We start from the raw sequence: 17,483 nt of genomic DNA on the forward strand, positions 1-17,483 counted from the left end.
TCAGATCCATATTATGGGATTGAGGTGCAACTGATCTGATTGAAGCTGCTGGAGTTCAGGGAGGAAACGAAATATAAAGCAAAAGTAAGTGCACCGGCCATCAGCAGCCCAGTGACAGCTCTTTGTTAGTGAACAGAAGAAATGAGAATTGAGGAGGAAGAACTCCTCCTACCAAATTACCCAAGCAGGGCAGGCGTTTCTCTCTCTCTCTCTCTCTCTCTCTCTCTCTCTCTCTCTCTCTCTCTTCCACTCCCTCCCTCTCTCTCTCTCTCTTCAACTCCCTCTCCCTCTCTCTCCCTCTCCACAAATAAGACACACGTCTTCCCTGCCTCACACACTCCCCACATCCGACTCCTAGCCACTCGGATCCCTTTTCCAAGAGCCATACTGGGAACTAAAAGAAAAACAGATTACAAAACAAAAAACCAGAAAGAAAGAATTCAAACAGGCAACTCCTTCTCTTCACTCCAGCAGATTTCCTCCTCACCCGGACTATACTTTTGATTTTTGCTTCATCATCATCTACATTTTTTTTATCTTTTTTGAACCAGAAGTGGATGTGCGCTTTTCCAATGTTCCTACCGTTTGCAGATTGCGAGGCGGCCTGCTAAAAGTGCGTGCGCGTGCGTGTGTGTGTGAGCGTGCGTGTGTGTGTGTGTGTGTGTGAGTGTAGGTGTGTGTGCGGGGTAATGGTGGAGATAGTGGCATAGTGGTATTGGTATTGGTATAGTGTGTATGTGTATGCGCGGTGGTGAGTGTGTGTGTGTGGGTGTGTGTGCTGGTGTGTACGCGTGTGTGTAAGCTCAGTTTCCCTGCCTCAGATCGCTCTCGGATGGTGTGAGAGGCTCCGCGGCGTCCGTTATATGGAAGTTGTGGCGTGCAAGGCGAAAGACAGCAGTTGCACGTTGCGCCCAGCAGCCGCCGCCGCAGCCGCCGCCGCCGCCGCCATGCTTTTCCACGGCATCTCCGGCGAACACATCCAAGGCATCATGGAGGAAATGGAGAGGAGAAACAAATCCGAGTCTCGCCTTGCCAAAGCTGTGCAGATGAACGGCAGAGAAACGGTAAGAGCCGTGGGATTTAAATTTTCTAAAAAAAAAAATAAAAATAAAAAATTATTAGCAAAAAATACATGGGGTGCACTGATTTTTGCTTCACAACCAAACTCAAATCACAAATATCTCTCAAAGTAAAAACGACATGGAAAAATAAGGCGGTGCCGAAAAATCCCTGCTTCTCTGTATTTAATTAGATTGAATAATAAAAATAAAATAAATAAAAACACTGTCGAAAACACTGAACAGAATCAAATTTTTGTCTGAGGAACAGAATATTCAGCATCAAAAAAGTGGATCATCATCAACAGTATTTGCAATAATAATAATAATCATAATAAAAACAATAATAACAATAATAATAAATATTATCATTATAATTTGTATTTATGCCAAAGTTGCAAACACGCTTAATCCCCCCTCCAACAAAAACAAACATAACAAAATAATAAAATGCAATGACATTTTCTTCTGTTTTCTCTCCATACAGATCAAGAAATCAGTGTAATACATTCGTGCAAATATATAATGATTTACATGCGTTATGCTTTTTATGCCTGAAAAAAGACATTTTTTAAAAGGAAAAAGGGACATAAAATATATATAATATATGGCACGTGTCCATAGTTTGGCAGGTCAGATTTTTCTCAATTTGAAGAAAATGCTAAAGAAAAACAGTACAAGTCCTATAATATAATTGTTTTTTTTTATAATTGGTTTTTTTTTTTTGCATATTTTGTATTAATAAGCGAGTTCATAAATATCACAATCATTGAAGTTGCTTTTTTTTCATGCATTTGGATCTGATTTTTGGTTTTTGTGTGTCCAGAGCATGCCGTCTGTCAGCCCGGAGAAACCTGCTCTGTGCGCCGGATGCGGAGGCAAAATCTCGGACCGCTATTATTTACTGGCGGTGGATAAACAGTGGCACCTGCGCTGCCTCAAGTGCTGCGAGTGCAAACTGGCGCTGGAGTCCGAGCTCACGTGCTTCGCCAAGGACGGTAGCATTTACTGCAAAGAGGATTACTACAGGTGAGAGAGAAGAAAAAAACGCACGCGGGGGCCTTTGTGTGTAAAATGCACGTGAATATAGATGATATATAATAGACCTGTGCGTCATTGCGCACAGCGCTGGGATGCAAAAATGAAAATTTGATATGAATTTTCCCATGCAACAAGCTTTGCATTTCCTCTCGCAACACAAATCCATCCTGCAAATATGCATCAAACAAAAAAAATGAATGCATTCTATACTTAAAATAAACGATAATAGCAATAAGTCCACGCGCCGGTTCTAAACGAGGTCCTTTGCCGTTCCAGAAGGTTCTCCGTGCAGCGGTGCGCTCGCTGCCACCTGGGCATCTCGGCGTCGGAGATGGTGATGCGCGCACGCGACTCCGTCTACCACCTGAGCTGCTTCACGTGCACGTCGTGCCACAAGACGCTGAGCACGGGCGACCACTTCGGCATGAAGGAGAGCCTGGTTTACTGCCGTCTGCATTTCGAGAGCCTCGTGCACGGGGACTACCAGCATCACCAGCACGGCCAGCAGCAACACGCGCAGCTCAACTACGCCGACTTGGCCACCAAGGGCACGAGCCTGGCGCTGCCTTACTTTAACGGCTCGGGCGCGGTGCAGAAGGGCAGACCCCGGAAACGCAAGAGCCCCGCCATGGGCATCGATATCAGCACGTACAACTCGGGTGAGCACTGATGCTGATCATGCTTTGTTCGGCGCCCCCTAGATTCCCCCCCCCTGTATTTGCATAATCGATTTTGTTTCGCGAACTATTATATTATATGAAATATTATATATTTCAAATGTGTATAGAATTGAGCATGCGCTGCAGAAATAGAGATTCAGAATGTAAACAATTGTCAGCAATCGCAATCTCTGTGCGCATTTACTCCTTTTCATAAATATTATAATAAGTTTTATTTAAATGTTATTTATTCATAATAACATCATTCGAAAACAATTCAGGAATTACTGTCAGGAATTAGGAATTTAATGCATCCATAAATAAATCTTAATAATACTTTTTAGCTATTTTATGTATATTAATCTTTTGGTAAAACAACCCAAATATACTATACTATACTGCGCAAACAAACAAGCAAACAAACAAACAAATAATCAGACGTGCATTTTTGCACGTCGCTCCTGATAAGGCAGTCTGCTAAATCCCACAAATTTAAATGTAAATTATTTAGATTTATATATATATATATATATATATATATATATAATATTTAGATTTTCCTGGATGGAAGGAATAGTCGCAAGAATGCACAAGATTAAAAAAAAAAAAAAAAAAATATATATATATATATATATATATATATATATATATATATATATATATATATATATACATTTTATACTATTAAATAATAATAACATTTATCATTTTATTATATCCTAACCTGACCAACACGCATAATCATATTTTTATCTATAAGATTTAGATATAATTTCTATTAAAAAAACGTGTTTTTTAAAAATACCATTATTTCTTATATATCTTTTAAAATAGATTTTTTTTTTTTTTTTACTTTTTTCCTTTTGGAAACTAAAACATATACATGTTAAAACCTAAACCTAAACTTAAAACATGTTACAGAGTTCCCTCCAAGTCACACACAAATAAAACAAATAACAAAAAAATGTATTAACAAACAAACAAACAAATAAATAAACCAATCTAAGAAATATAAGAAAAGAGATTAGATATACATTTATTCGTCCCACAGTGGAGAAATTTCTCTGTTACAGCAGCAAAAAAAAGGCAAATATATAAAAGAATAGAGACATACTATAGTATAGAGTATAAACACAACGCAATATTCAAACACAAATAAATAAATAAAAAGATTTTGGATTGTATAATGTTGGAGAGCCACATGCATATATTGTGTTGAGAGTGTGTTACTCCTGTACACACGGTGTGCTTTTGAGACTATTCTGCAAGCATGAAGTATGCAGTCTGGCATTTTTATACCCCACACACACACACACACACACACACACACACACACACACACACACACACCTACTTTACTGCCCATTAAAACATTCGAAATATTCCAGCACTACGCTGATCATATTTAGTTTTTTTGTTTTTAAATGAAAGAAAAGCAACAGCTGGACGTTTCCCCACACCGACATTCATTCAAAATGTTCATTCCTGTAGTTAAATTTATGTTTCTGTGATTCTTTAACCTACAACTGCTATACAGTGGCCTAGAAAAAGCTTCCTCCTGTTTTTTTTTTTTTTAGTATAGTAGATCAAATAGGGAACTGTACCCAGTGCCCCCTGCTGGTCAAAACAGGAAGCGTTTAAGTAAAGCGATTCGGTTTATAGCACGCAAAACTTCACAATCAAAAGTGTAAACAAAAAAATTCTGCTTTTTCCTGCTTTTCATCCTGGTTTCAATTTTTGGAAATATCCAGTGGTGGAAAGGTTAGAGATCCAAAAAAAAAAGGTACAACATTTTGTAATTGTAACCATGTTTTTGGTCTATCAAAGTTTTTAGAAATAATATATTTTTTGTTTTAGATGGATTTTTTTTTTTTAGACAATAAAAACCCTTACAGTAGAAAAAATATATCGAAATCGTTATGAGGTGTGGCAATCCAAGCGGGTTTACTGTTTATGAAAAAGTTGGTACCACAAAATATAATCAAATTCGTAATTTATTATAAATGCTATTATTATTATTATTATTATTATTATTATTATTATTATTATTATTATTAATGTCAGTATTATTTACTACATTTAAATAGAAACCGAACTGAATTGTCTCTCGTGGTCACTGTAAAAAAATAAAACTAAATAAATCTGACAAATGGAATCATTGCGAAAACATCATAAGATCATAAAACTGACAGAACGTTTTCCTGCACGTTCCCACATTACACCTAATTTAATGCTGATATTTACAATAAAAAAAATGATTTCTGCTTAAAATACAATTCAAAAATACATCTAAAATACAAAATTTTATAAAAAAAAACGCCTTTCATTTTCATTCTGTTTTGTATTCTAATTTTTTTGTTTTTGTTTGTGCTTTTGAACGTTTTTGTGGTGTTTTTTGTTGCTGTTATTTGTGCACCCTTTTTCTCTAAACACCCCCCTTTATTCTGAGTGGATGTTGTTGTTTTTGTTTATACAGTATATTTGTTAATAATAGCGTGCAATTATTTCGATGATCGTCTTGTCCATTTTTAGATTTTAGAACAATTACAAATCAAATTTTTATCTCCATTGGTTGATTTTTGTTTGATTACAGATCTTCTCACACACATCCGATTTTTCAAAACAAATTAAACAAATCCACTGTTCGCATTTTTGTTTGTTTTAAGGTAAAATGTGCACCAATTTGTGACCCGCAATGACGCAAAAATCCCGTACCGGGAATCTGCAAACGAACGCTTCGAAATAAAAATCGGTTTGTTCGCATCCTGATTGTTTCGCATCTCGTTTTGGTTTCGTCTCAGGCTGTAACGAGAACGACTCAGAACATCTGGACCGGGACCAGCAGGCGTACGCGCCGTCGCAGAAGACGAAACGCATGCGCACGTCCTTCAAGCACCACCAGCTTCGCACCATGAAGTCCTACTTCGCCATCAATCACAACCCCGATGCCAAGGATTTAAAGCAGCTCGCGCAGAAGACCGGCCTCACCAAGAGAGTGCTGCAGGTAAGAGTGGGCTTCTGCTTTTCTTTCTAATGAAAAAGAAAAAAAAATACAAAACAAACTAGCTCTTATGTCATTTGTCCCCCTCCCTCAATCCCCTCCCCTCTTTCGTTTAAGTGAAGATTTCCTCTCATATCACTCATCCAGGATTGAGTTTTTCCATGTCAGATTATTTAGTGTTTTGTTTTTATCTTCGGCCTTGTTGATTTCAGTATTTTAGTTTTGAGAATTTTTTTAAGTAGACATTTACATTTTTTTTTTTGTTGAACTGATTTAAAACCCTGAAAAATAAATAAATAAATAATAATAATAATAAAATAATAATTATAATGAAGCAACTTATATTAAGAAATTAATATTATTTTGGATTCAAAACAATATTTTCTTTAGAACATTGCAAATTCATTGATTTTCTTTGACGGTTAGCAATTATTTATTTATTGAAATACATATTCGGGCAAAATGGAGTTGATTTTGAGAAATAAAAGTAGTAGTAGTAATAATAATAATAATAATAATAATAATAATAATAATAATAATAAAGCAACATATCGTTTTTTAAAATATGTAATATTTTAAAGTAATAGAAGATTTAAATTCATTATTATTTCTTTGACGGTTACTAATTATTTGTATTTATATAACTTATTTATTTCAAACTATATCTGGGGCAAATTGGAGTTTTTGGGCGTTAAGTTGATTTTTTTAGAGAAAAAGTCAAAAATATTTATCATCATAATAATGTAAAGTATTTTAGGAAATAATAATTATTATTTCATTTTTTTTGGTTACAAATGATATTCATTTATGTATTTATTTATCGAAATAATGCCTGGGGGGCGAATTGGAGTTTAGGGGGGGTAAGTAGATTTTGAAAGAAAAAAAGTAGATTGAAGAATTTTATTGTCGCATTAGACTGAATGAATTAGTGAAATGATTAATGAGTATTGATGAAACACTTCATTATGATTAATGCATTGTTCTTTTAATTGAACTGATTTTTCTTATATATTTTTTAAAAAATACAGCCAAATAACCAACATTGAAAATAATAATAAATAAATAAATAATAATAAATAAATAATTCCTGTTGTATAGTATGTAAATAATTCATAGTAGATCATCTCATCTCTTTATTTTTTATTTTTTTTTATTTTTGTATTTCTTTTTGTATTTCTTTTTTTGCATTCTGGCATCCCTCATTTCCAGCATATGTAAATCTTCTATAATTAGTCAGGATTGTGACAGTGAGCTCGACGGCGCCATCCAACGCAAAACGAGTAAAACAAAAACAATTGGGGTTGGTTTGCAGGTCTGGTTCCAAAACGCGCGAGCCAAATTCAGACGGAACGTTTTGCGGCAGGAGAGCGGGGGTGTCGAGAAGGCTGACGGCACGTCACTTCCCGCACCCTCCTCCGACAGCGGTGCTCTGACCCCGCCGAGCACAGCCAGCACACTAACAGACCTGACCAATCCCTCTATCACCGTAGTCACCTCAGTCACCTCTAGTTTGGACAGCCACGAGTCTGGAAGCCCCCCTCAAACGACCCTGACGAACCTTTTCTAACGTTTTTTATTTTCTTGTTTTTTCTTTTTTTTTTTATTGTTCCCCCTTTTTTTCTTGCTTTCTTTTCCTTCTCAGCCCTCCCTTCCAAAAAATGTGGCTTTTTAAAATATTATTTACAACACAAAAAAAACCATAATTACCCAGACATCTATTTAATTTTTTTTTAAAGAATCAAATCATTTTCAATCAGCTACATTTATTTATTTTTACTAAAAAAAAATTCCAAATCAATCCCTAAACGAGAGGGTCTGAGAATATAATGTGTAGCACTTGCAACCACTTGGCAGCTGAGTTTTCTTTTTTTTATGTGCGTCTATTTAATTTTTTAATTTTTTATTTCACCATATTCACCATTCGCTTCAAACGCTTCACGTGTGAAAACCACGTTCTTCACGCCACGTTAAAAAAAACCCTTTATTCTATTTGACATTTTTTTTACTTTAAATTGAATTAAATTGATTTCCGGAAATGTTTTTTTTTTTTTTCGTTGACAAACTTTTAAATTTTTTATTACATTTTTGTTATACTTTCATACAACTCGCATGCCAGGTGGTGCTTCAACCTCAATTCAAGACAGCATTGTCACACCAGCGTGGCTTGATGTAGGCTTTAACCGTATCCAAAAACTGTGCAGTGGTAATTGTTCACACACAAAAAAAAAAATTATAAAATAAAAAAAAAAAATTTTGGCTTTATTGGAATTGATTAGCATTTTTTAAATATTTTTTTCTGGGGAAAAAAATCACTATCTGTTGTTTATTACTAGTCTAAAAATCAATGCGTGTCATTCAAAAAAAAAAAAAAAAAAAAGGAAAGAAAGAAAGAAAGACAAGAAAAATTATTGTGGCTGAAACAAAAATGCATTCAATTTCTGATTTCCAAAAAAAAGTAATGAACATTTGCCACTGAACAGACCAAACAAAAATTTGGTTGAAAGTGACAGCGACAGGGAGGGAGGGAGGGGGGGAACAAATAGAGGTCGATTAGTTCATTTTGTGATGGAGAGTTTGCTTCTGTTTGTAGAACAAAAGTGCTCCTCAACGATCTACTTCACAAAGTAGACGCCTAACTCAGTTCTACTATGTGCCTTAATGCTATAACCTGGAAGAGAGCTTGTGAAATTCAGGAGATACATGTGTGTTCGTTTGATTTTTTTTTTTTTAATATCCAAAAAAAAAAAAATTGGATATCACATTGTTTTCAGAAACGCCTCACTAGATTTGTATTGTTCACCTTTTTTCTTTCTTTTTTTTATTTTCATCCAAGGATTTTTTTTTCTTCCCCAAAATGGTGTGATTCTGTTACAAAAATGGAGGCGAGCGATGGCCTAGAAAGCAGTTGTGCACTCTTTCAAATATAGTCGGTTAAGAAAAGAAAAAAAAAAGGAAAAAACACAACTCCGAGAATCTTATATATTGATCTTCGTGTTAATAGTATGGTTACGTGTTCTATCAAGATTGTCCATTGTTTCCTTGTTTCTTGGAAAAAAAAAAAGAAAAAAAAAAAAAAAAGATGGTGTATAGAAACTATTTCCCATTAAATATTTATGGACCAAGCGGTTGTTATATCTTATGAAATTTGTGTGAATAAAAAAGAAAACGCCTTGCATTGACAGTGTTTTTTTTCCCTCTCATTGCACAAACCCATTATTTATGTTGTCAATATTGAGGAATGATCTATTTTAAAAAAAAAAAATAAAACATTAAAAAATGATATATATATATATATATATCAACTCCCACTACACATTTCTCTCTCTCTCTCTTTCTTTCTTTTTTTAAAGATTGATTTTGCATTTTATTCTCTTTAATATGCTGAAGAAATGCCCCATAGATTTGCACTAAGACCCTGTACTTGGAAAAAAATTATCCAAAATATTTAGGATTGTTTTTGTAATGCATGAATATGGCAAAAAAAAAGAAAAGAAAAGGAAAAAAAAAAAAGAAAAAAAAAGTCAAATTAAATGCAAACCTCAAAGTCAGGTTGCTTTGTAGTTTAATATATTGTTACTTTATGATTTCTTTCAGGGAGAACAAATCTTGGGGCATTACAGCCATACTTCACGGCGTTTGAAAATTCCCTAAAGTATTAAAAGACGGGGAAAACTTTGATCGGAATTCCTCACCATTGAAGACAAAGACAGTATTAGGATCAGATGATAGTAATAAACCTAAATCAGCAACAATAAATGTAATGCAAAATCCTTTCCTTTCTTTCTTTCTTTCTTTCTTTCTTTCTTTCTTTCTTTCTTTCTTTCTTTCTTTCTTTCTTTCTCAAATGTCTCAAATCTCTCAAATCTGTTAATCCCTTTTTTTTTTATTCTTCTTGAATGTTTAAAATCCAGATTTGGAGAACAATCCCCTATTTTTTATTTTTGTTGTATATATATATTGGTCTTTGTATTAGGATGACAATGAAAAAAAAAACATGTATAATATTCTAGTTGTATATAAGTCAATAAGGATTACACACACACACACACACACACACACACACACACACAAACACACAAACACACACACACACACACACACACATCTATCACATATATGCACATACGTCTTCAAATAAAAAAAAAAATCATACTTTCTTAAATGCATGGGGAAAATAAATTCTCAGAAACACCAAAGCAGTAAAATAACCACCAAGAGCAACAGATCTACTGGGAAAAAAGAAAAATAATAATAATAATTAATAATAATAATAATAATACTTAAAATCCTATTTGTATGTTGCATGCACCTTATGAGTGGTTGACATTTTTTAGTAGAATTTCTATTTGTGTGCCATTTTTTTTTTTCGAGTGTAAACGCAAATCTATGACGCATTTTGACCTTGTGAAAGCAGCATCGATAAAAAAAATGCCCACCTGCATGCGGTATATCTGAATAATAAAAAGCTCCTTTACAAATAGAAACGCTTTGCTCTGGGATTGACTTTATTTTTTTGAATACAAGGAGTACACGGTGTGGAATTCTGGACCGTTCGTTCGGACAGGAAGCGGGACGTCCTGGCCGATCGGCTCGGACGTTTATTGTGTGTGTCGATTCCAGTTAAACCTCGCTTGAGTCCTGTGACAGAGTTTCAGATGAGTAGCAGATGGCTTCCAAAACAAAGTAGCATCACATACATGCTTATCTGTTTGCACTACTGAGCATGTTCGACTACACTTGAATTGTTCAACGTAAAAAAAACAACATAAAAGCGTTTTCATTTCTTTAAAAAAAAATTTTTTTTTACAAAACACAAACATCAGCTGGTTCCCATTGGATGAGATCTTGGGGCGAAATCTTGCCAACACTTATAGACGTTACAATAAAATGGGTGTCTATGAGTGGATTGTGTGATAAAACCAGATGAAACGAGAAGGTGGATCCGGCAAACCGTCTAGACGAGTTCCTTCCTTGTATCCCTCATAGAGATACATTTGTAGTGGAAAAAAAACATACAAATGAAAGTGTCATTGAGATAAAATGAATCCATCGGTTCGATCCTGAGCTCAGGTTTTGATCTGTATTGACTTTTGCAAGTTCTCAACATGTTCACATGGGCTCCTCACTGGTAAGTGGACTGACTACGCTATCTAGGTGTGTGTGTGTGTGTGTGTGTGTGTGGTGCTGTGAAATGACCTGGCATTACATCCACGATGGCGCCTCGCTTCCTTTTTCCGGTATACACTCCCCGACCTGGATAAAGCTCTCACTGAAGATGAAGGAGTTACGTAAGTACACAGATGCCAATATCAGCATTATACAGCATTATCCTTGAGAATAAATTCATCTACCTGAACTACTATAACAGGATTGGACATTGTAATTCGAGGACAAACAACCTCTTAATCAATCGTCAAAATAACCTTCAGCATATGCCGTTTCTTCATCGTTGGTCGAATCTATAATGATCTCGGATGTTGAGCTACTTTATGAGTTGCTCAGGAGTCCCTGGTTCCACAACTGACTGTAGAAGATTGGAGAAACTCATAATCACATGCTTCAGTCCACTTCACACACTGGGTGTCACCTAAACAAGGATGGGTTCCTCATGGTTTCTTCCTCATACCATACTACACTATCAAGAAGCTTTTCCTTGCTGGTGATCAATACAGAAATTTCAATATAAAAATTTTGCTCTATAATCCTTACATTCTGTAAAGCTGCTTTGAAACACCGCTATTGAATTTATTCCCAATAGATATAGGCGTTTCTCCGAATTCGTTTTAAGGGTCCGTCAAATGAAATGAATTACCGGTCCGTTTTGGTTCCCTCCCTCTGGAAGAATCACTTCCTTGGAACACGTGGAACCAAAATGGAGATTATTGTTGCGAAATAAACAATACCGGACAAAAAAAACTTATATTTCTGTTATATACTCAGTACTGTAATTATACATTGGGATCAATACAGCAATTGAAATATAAGTCAATTCTGTTTTATAATTCTCATATTCTCCAAAGCTGCAATGTCTGTTGTGAAAAATCGAATTCAATAGTTCATGACAGGCAATTGTTCCAGGAAATCAAACACGGCTCCACACTCTTAAATAGAATGACCCAGATGAACGCGTTTCCATTCAGCCCCCCCGTGCGATGATTGCGCTACGGTGTCAGCTGCTGATATGACTGATATGGTAGAGCGGGCGTGAGCCAGACTGGCAGATCAGACATGTTTACAGTGACAGGTACAACACGCACACTCGGAAAGATCCGGGTGTCAGGAGATGTGTACATCCAACTCTGTGTGTTCCTGGACCAGCATCTCTTCTGAACATATAAATATGACTAACCCCCCTCTTCCTCCTCAACACATAAACACATACACACACAACCTGTCCATGCTCAGTATGGGTGAGAAGTGTGGGAACATGAGGATATTGCCAACAAGCAACAGGAAATGTAAGTATGCATGTGTGTACATGTCCCGTGCACACAAGTGGAATTGGAACGCCAGCCATTTCATGCTTTCTTTGGAATTAGAATTGAAACACGATGGCTTTCAAACTTGGATGCTCGCAGTTCCTATTTAGTAATACTTAAACTAACGAACAAATTATACTCCGTATGGCCAGAAGTTTATGGACACCTCCATAACAACCAAATTCTTTATGGAGCTTGAATTAAAACAAACTATGCAAGTCGGATCAGGTGTCCACAAACCTTTGGACAAACAATGCGAAGAGGAGGTTCTATGCATGCTACCTTAGCTGAAATTTTGCGTTACTTTATTTAAATAGTAGCATATATACGTGTCGGTCGATCAAATATTTATTTGCGATTAATCGCACGATCGCCGCGAGTCGACTCACGATTAATCGCACATTTTGATCGGTTCCGAACAGACCTTTAATGAATGCTTTTCGAGTTTTTAATACACTAACATGCGCATGGACAAATACGGATGCTTTATGCAAATGTATGTAAATTATGAGTAAAACTAAACTCAACATAGAGCATGAAGGCAAAATATGCTTGTGAATATTTGAAAGTATTTGTGTTAAATGACTTGTTATTTTTTTTTTATCTGAATAAAGAAAGGATGTTGTGAATAAATGTGTTTAAATAAATGTTTTTCCCCCCTTTTTTTAAAAATATTTATTTATTTATTTATTTATTTTTTGAATAAAACATTGGAACATTGAATCTCGGACCAAGTGTCGAATGTAAAAAAAAAAAATACACACATAATCTTATGGTCATGTGTCCACAAACTTTTGTCTATATACATTACTAAACACTAAAGAATACAGTAATCACCCGTTTATTAAAAAAAAAACTCGCCACCCCAAAAATACGATTTTACAGTGCTATACTGTATTAACATTTTACTTAATTTTATAATGAATAATTATATTTTTATTAATAAATTTCATTATTTCAATATGAAACTCCATAAAAAAACAATTAAAAGTTTTTTGGTTTATCGTGCTATCCGTGAGAGACCGGGAAAAACAAACAAACAAAAAAACGGGGGATTACTGTATATGTAAACTGTCGAATGTTTTATAAAAAAAAAAATAAAGAAACATTTTCGACTGTAGAAAAAAACAACAAAAAGTAATTAATATTCACAAACAAGAAGCCGTCAATGGGGTTTATAAAGATATGCGTATGCTACACAACTTTCAGAACAATACAGGTTGAATATAGTTGTTTGACAAATTTCGACAACGCGTGTGTGTGTTTTGCACTCGGAAGCCTTGCGTCTCTAATTATTCCCTTAGAAACCACAAATTGAAAGATGCTGAACACAGTCACAATTTGTCAAAGAAAGCCACTGATCTGATCGAGAGAAAATGTGGGTGTAGAGCGCGCCCGATATAACCCGTGCCGTTCAAATTCCGACGCGACGCTCGGCGACGGCGCTGACAGATTTATCGGGGATGTTTCTTTTTAATCTTGTTCAAGAAGAACGGAAAAACACACACCGTGTGCGTGCCGTACCTTTATTATATTTGCGCTGTGGTTAGAAAATATGCGATTAAAGAGCCGGGTGAGTAATACAGAGCATGCGTCGCTTATTGATTAGGAAGTCTCAGAATAAAGAGAAAAAATATTGCATTTCTTGCCCTGAATAGACAAAAAAAAAGGTACTGTAGAAGCCTGTTGTATTCGAGTCTTTGTTATTTAGCCACAGGTTGTAATCAATATCAAATCTTCTCTTATCTCTTGGAAAAAAGAAGAAAAAAAACATCCTTGCATGCTTGATCCCTCCCCAGAGATCCTTAGATCATCGGTACACCAATCCATTGTGTCCAGGAGGATCATCTCATCAAATACAGGAAGATCATAAAGATTTCATATCTTGTCTGGGGATAAAGAACAGTGAAGCGAAGGTAGGAGGGATTGTGACTCCAGATTCGGATGGATTCACACTCAGTTTGAGTGAATAACGACATGCCATGTTTTCCACAGAATTCATACAAAAATATCACACATTCTAGGGGTCACACTTCAGTCCTGACACACACCCCTAGAGAGGTTTGTATTATCCCTCTTTGAACCCATCTACATCTGATGATGATATTGGATATCATCAGTGGCGGTTTTCAAAGATAATGGAAGGGCAATTTTCCCTTATAATCTAAATGGACAAAAAGTACATCAGGTACTGATGTAGGTACCCTGATGTAGGTAAAGTGATTCAGTTTATCCCATAGGTGTTCAATAGTGTACAAGCTTTTCACATTTGGATTGGGGCATTTTCTACCATTTTTCATGGTACATCCTCTGAAGCTAGATCAGGTTGAATGGGGACATATTCAATGGGATTCAAATCAGGGCTCTGGCTGGGACACTCTAGGACACCCACAAACACAGGAGTGGTTTGTCCCTAAATACTCCTGTGTTGTTTTGGCTGTGCGCTTTGGGTTGTTGTCATGTTCAAAGGTCAATATCACTCTAGTAAAAGTGCTGCCTTTAGACTTAGAAAAGTACAAACATATTGGCCTTCAAATGTACTGTCCAATTTATTATTATTAGAAACACCTCAGCAACAATCAAGAGAAATGGGAGGGACCTGATCTCATTTTCAAGTGGCACCAAAAATCTGAACATTTCTGCCCATGTGATGTTTCTTTGTAAATGTGAGGTAGAGAAAATAAATCAATTTGAACGACAAAACTGAATAAATACTCGAGTGAATACTTTTACGAATAATAGAGAATCCCCAAGAGGCATAATATCCCAAGATAAAAACTGCACAAACAAGGCCTCAGTATAAACAAGACTTGTAATGCTAGAAACTACTAGCAAAACGGATTAGCGTGAACACCAACACAGATTGCGTGCTGATTGTTAGATGCAGGTGTCGGGTGTCAGGGGAGAACAAAACATTGGGTCTATAATTGGTGGAGACAACTCCACAAGCTGCTGCTGTGGTGTAGAGCTGTAGACTTGGTGAACAGGTTCTAAAATATATGACAACTCGGAGTCAGTCTCCTGGATGTTTCATGTGATAAGGTAACTGTAGTAGGTGACTTGCAAGAAGTGTATGTGTGTTTCTGTGCTTGTGGGTTGGGGGAAATGTTGTGACAAACTGGTCAAGGGCTGTGGATTTTCTGTTTTAAGTAAGGGGTCCCCACATGGTGGTGGATCCGAATTTAAGGGAATTTAAGAGATCTAGTTGATTTCAGCTTCAGCCTCTCCATCTGACTATTAGATTTATGACAGAGAATAAAGGTTAAATAATTTTTATATAGTATATATAATATAGTTATATATATACTGTTTACTGCAGCATAGACACAGTGTATACAACACTGTACCTCAATCAAAAAGAATGTAGCCTGTATCAGAGCAAAGGTATTGTTTTATGGCCCCTAGTCTCTGGTATTCAGTGAGACGTTTGGGTTTGGGTTTGGGTTGATAACAAATTCCAGAAGTGAGTCATGGGATGCTCACAATGCTTATAGAGTCCCTCAAAGGCAGTTTCTGAGAAATCTTGGTTTGGGCACAAACTGTGCATGAGTAAATATATTTCTAAAGCTCCAAAGTTGTATGTTGTTGAAAGTTTGTGGCCCCACAATACCCAGTAGCTAGCGATGTGTGTGACCGATTAATGAGCTTACTCCGAGAGGCCCCTGGAACGTACAACTTAGCTGGCTTGCCTGTAGGTCAGGGGTTACCATCTCCTGCAATAGTTATTACTGGATTCAGAAAATAGGGAAAAGTAAAAAGAGAATACAGTAATGGACATAGCCCATCTAGATAGGTGATGAGTGGGTGATTGTGATACGTGCTTTAGTTTACATTGGCTTGTAAACAAGGTGAAGGATTCCAAACCCCAGCCTACCTATATCTCCCCTTATTCAGGAACATATAATTGGCTAAAAATTTCTGGTTTCCTACATCATACTTTCTATTTTGGAAACAACTTCTTGATGAAGGTGAACTTGCTGTTGTACCTTTCTTATTGAAAAAGAACACCCTCATTCCCACCTCAGAGGTATCCACATCAACAGCAAAAGATGATGAAGAACAACAAGCATTGTTCTATTTGCAAGGACTGATAGTTGTGAGGACAGTCTGCATCGAGAACCTCAAAGAAACCGGCAAAGAGAAGTCAACGTGAGATGAGAGGAATGAATGCTGAGGTTTCAGATGAACATCCTGCAAAGACTGTATACAATTCAAAGGCGTGGTTTGGTGCAATGCAGTGGTCCACATGGTGGGACTCACACAAAGCAACTGTTATATCTTGAAGTCCAAAAGGAAGAAGCATTTTTCTTTCGCTCAGAGACGTCAATGGCCAAAGGAACTCCTGCTTTAGGACCTTATTGTTTTTTGAAAAAATGGACCTCTATTGCTCATATTGTGTTTGATACAGAGGAATGTTATAGCCTGGCAGCAAGTCCTCTGAGCTATAAGGTAAAGTTCACATACACACTTCTTGAAAAGAGAGGGGGTTCTACTTTGCACAAAGAGGGATAATTTGTTCCTAGACCATATTTAAGCCATGAGGAACATCCCTCCACAGCCTGTACTGACAGCTGGTAAGATGATAGATCAAGTTGTTACAAAGCTGGTAAAGCAGTACACAATTATATTCATGAACAATTATAAAGTGACTATTCCAATATACAGTACATACGCATGCCAATCTTTTATTTCACACATAATTTTTAACCTTGAAAGACCTGGATTAAGGAATCAGTGGACAAACTTTACACTGGTTATACCCTCACATTACAATCACTATCCAGACTTCTGGCCCCTCTGGAAGTAAAGTTGGGTCATGCTTAGCTGCATGTGATACGGGATCCTGGCTGGAGAGGGTGTACTTTAGACAGGTAAGTTGAAATGAGGTACTGAGGGCCTTCTCTTTTCATCTGTATCCATCTCAAGTCATGTTCTGGCATATTTCCAAAAAGCAATACAGAAACACAATATAGAAGTATTATCATATTTGTCAGTTTTTGGATACCAGAGCCGCCTGGAACAACAGGAAGGTTCACGCTCGTCTTGCCTTTGGCGGGGGGATCTGTGGACTGGAAAGCAGTCGGTTGATGGTTAATGTTAATCCGAGGCAGAGGGAGTTGTTGCTGTTGTTGCTGATGTTGCTGAAGGCTCCGAAGTTGCTGTTGCTGCATAAACAGAATGTGTCCCAAGCTGACTGCTCCATGCACGAGCAGAACTTGTTGTGAAAACTGCTGGGGACAGGACT

General features: G+C 36.4%; 1 protein-coding gene across 4 annotated transcripts in view; it reads left to right on the forward strand.

Annotated features, from left to right (window-relative positions):
* The window catches only part of lhx9 (LIM homeobox 9), a 12,296-nt gene extending 2,086 nt beyond the window's left edge, over positions 1 to 10,210 (forward strand). Inside the window, exons 1-6 of one of the 4 annotated variants that reach the window (XM_046857956.1) lie at positions 301 to 613; positions 822 to 1,064; positions 1,885 to 2,087; positions 2,376 to 2,758; positions 5,560 to 5,762; positions 7,072 to 8,934. In XM_046857956.1, coding sequence (XP_046713912.1) covers positions 864 to 1,064; positions 1,885 to 2,087; positions 2,376 to 2,758; positions 5,560 to 5,762; positions 7,072 to 7,326 — 1,245 coding nt within the window. In that variant the 5' untranslated portion in view covers positions 301 to 613; positions 822 to 863 and the 3' untranslated portion in view covers positions 7,327 to 8,934. Of the gene's footprint in view, positions 1 to 299; positions 1,065 to 1,884; positions 2,088 to 2,375; positions 2,759 to 5,559; positions 5,763 to 7,071; positions 8,935 to 9,353 lie in introns of those variants that run through there. The other 3 variants (XM_046857957.1, XM_046857961.1, XM_046857958.1) reach the window with 3 other exon arrangements.
* The last annotated feature ends 7,273 nt before the right edge of the window (positions 10,211 to 17,483 follow it).

This window comes from Silurus meridionalis, chromosome 9, assembly GCF_014805685.1.
Source record: "Silurus meridionalis isolate SWU-2019-XX chromosome 9, ASM1480568v1, whole genome shotgun sequence".
NCBI lineage: Eukaryota > Metazoa > Chordata > Actinopteri > Siluriformes > Siluridae > Silurus > Silurus meridionalis.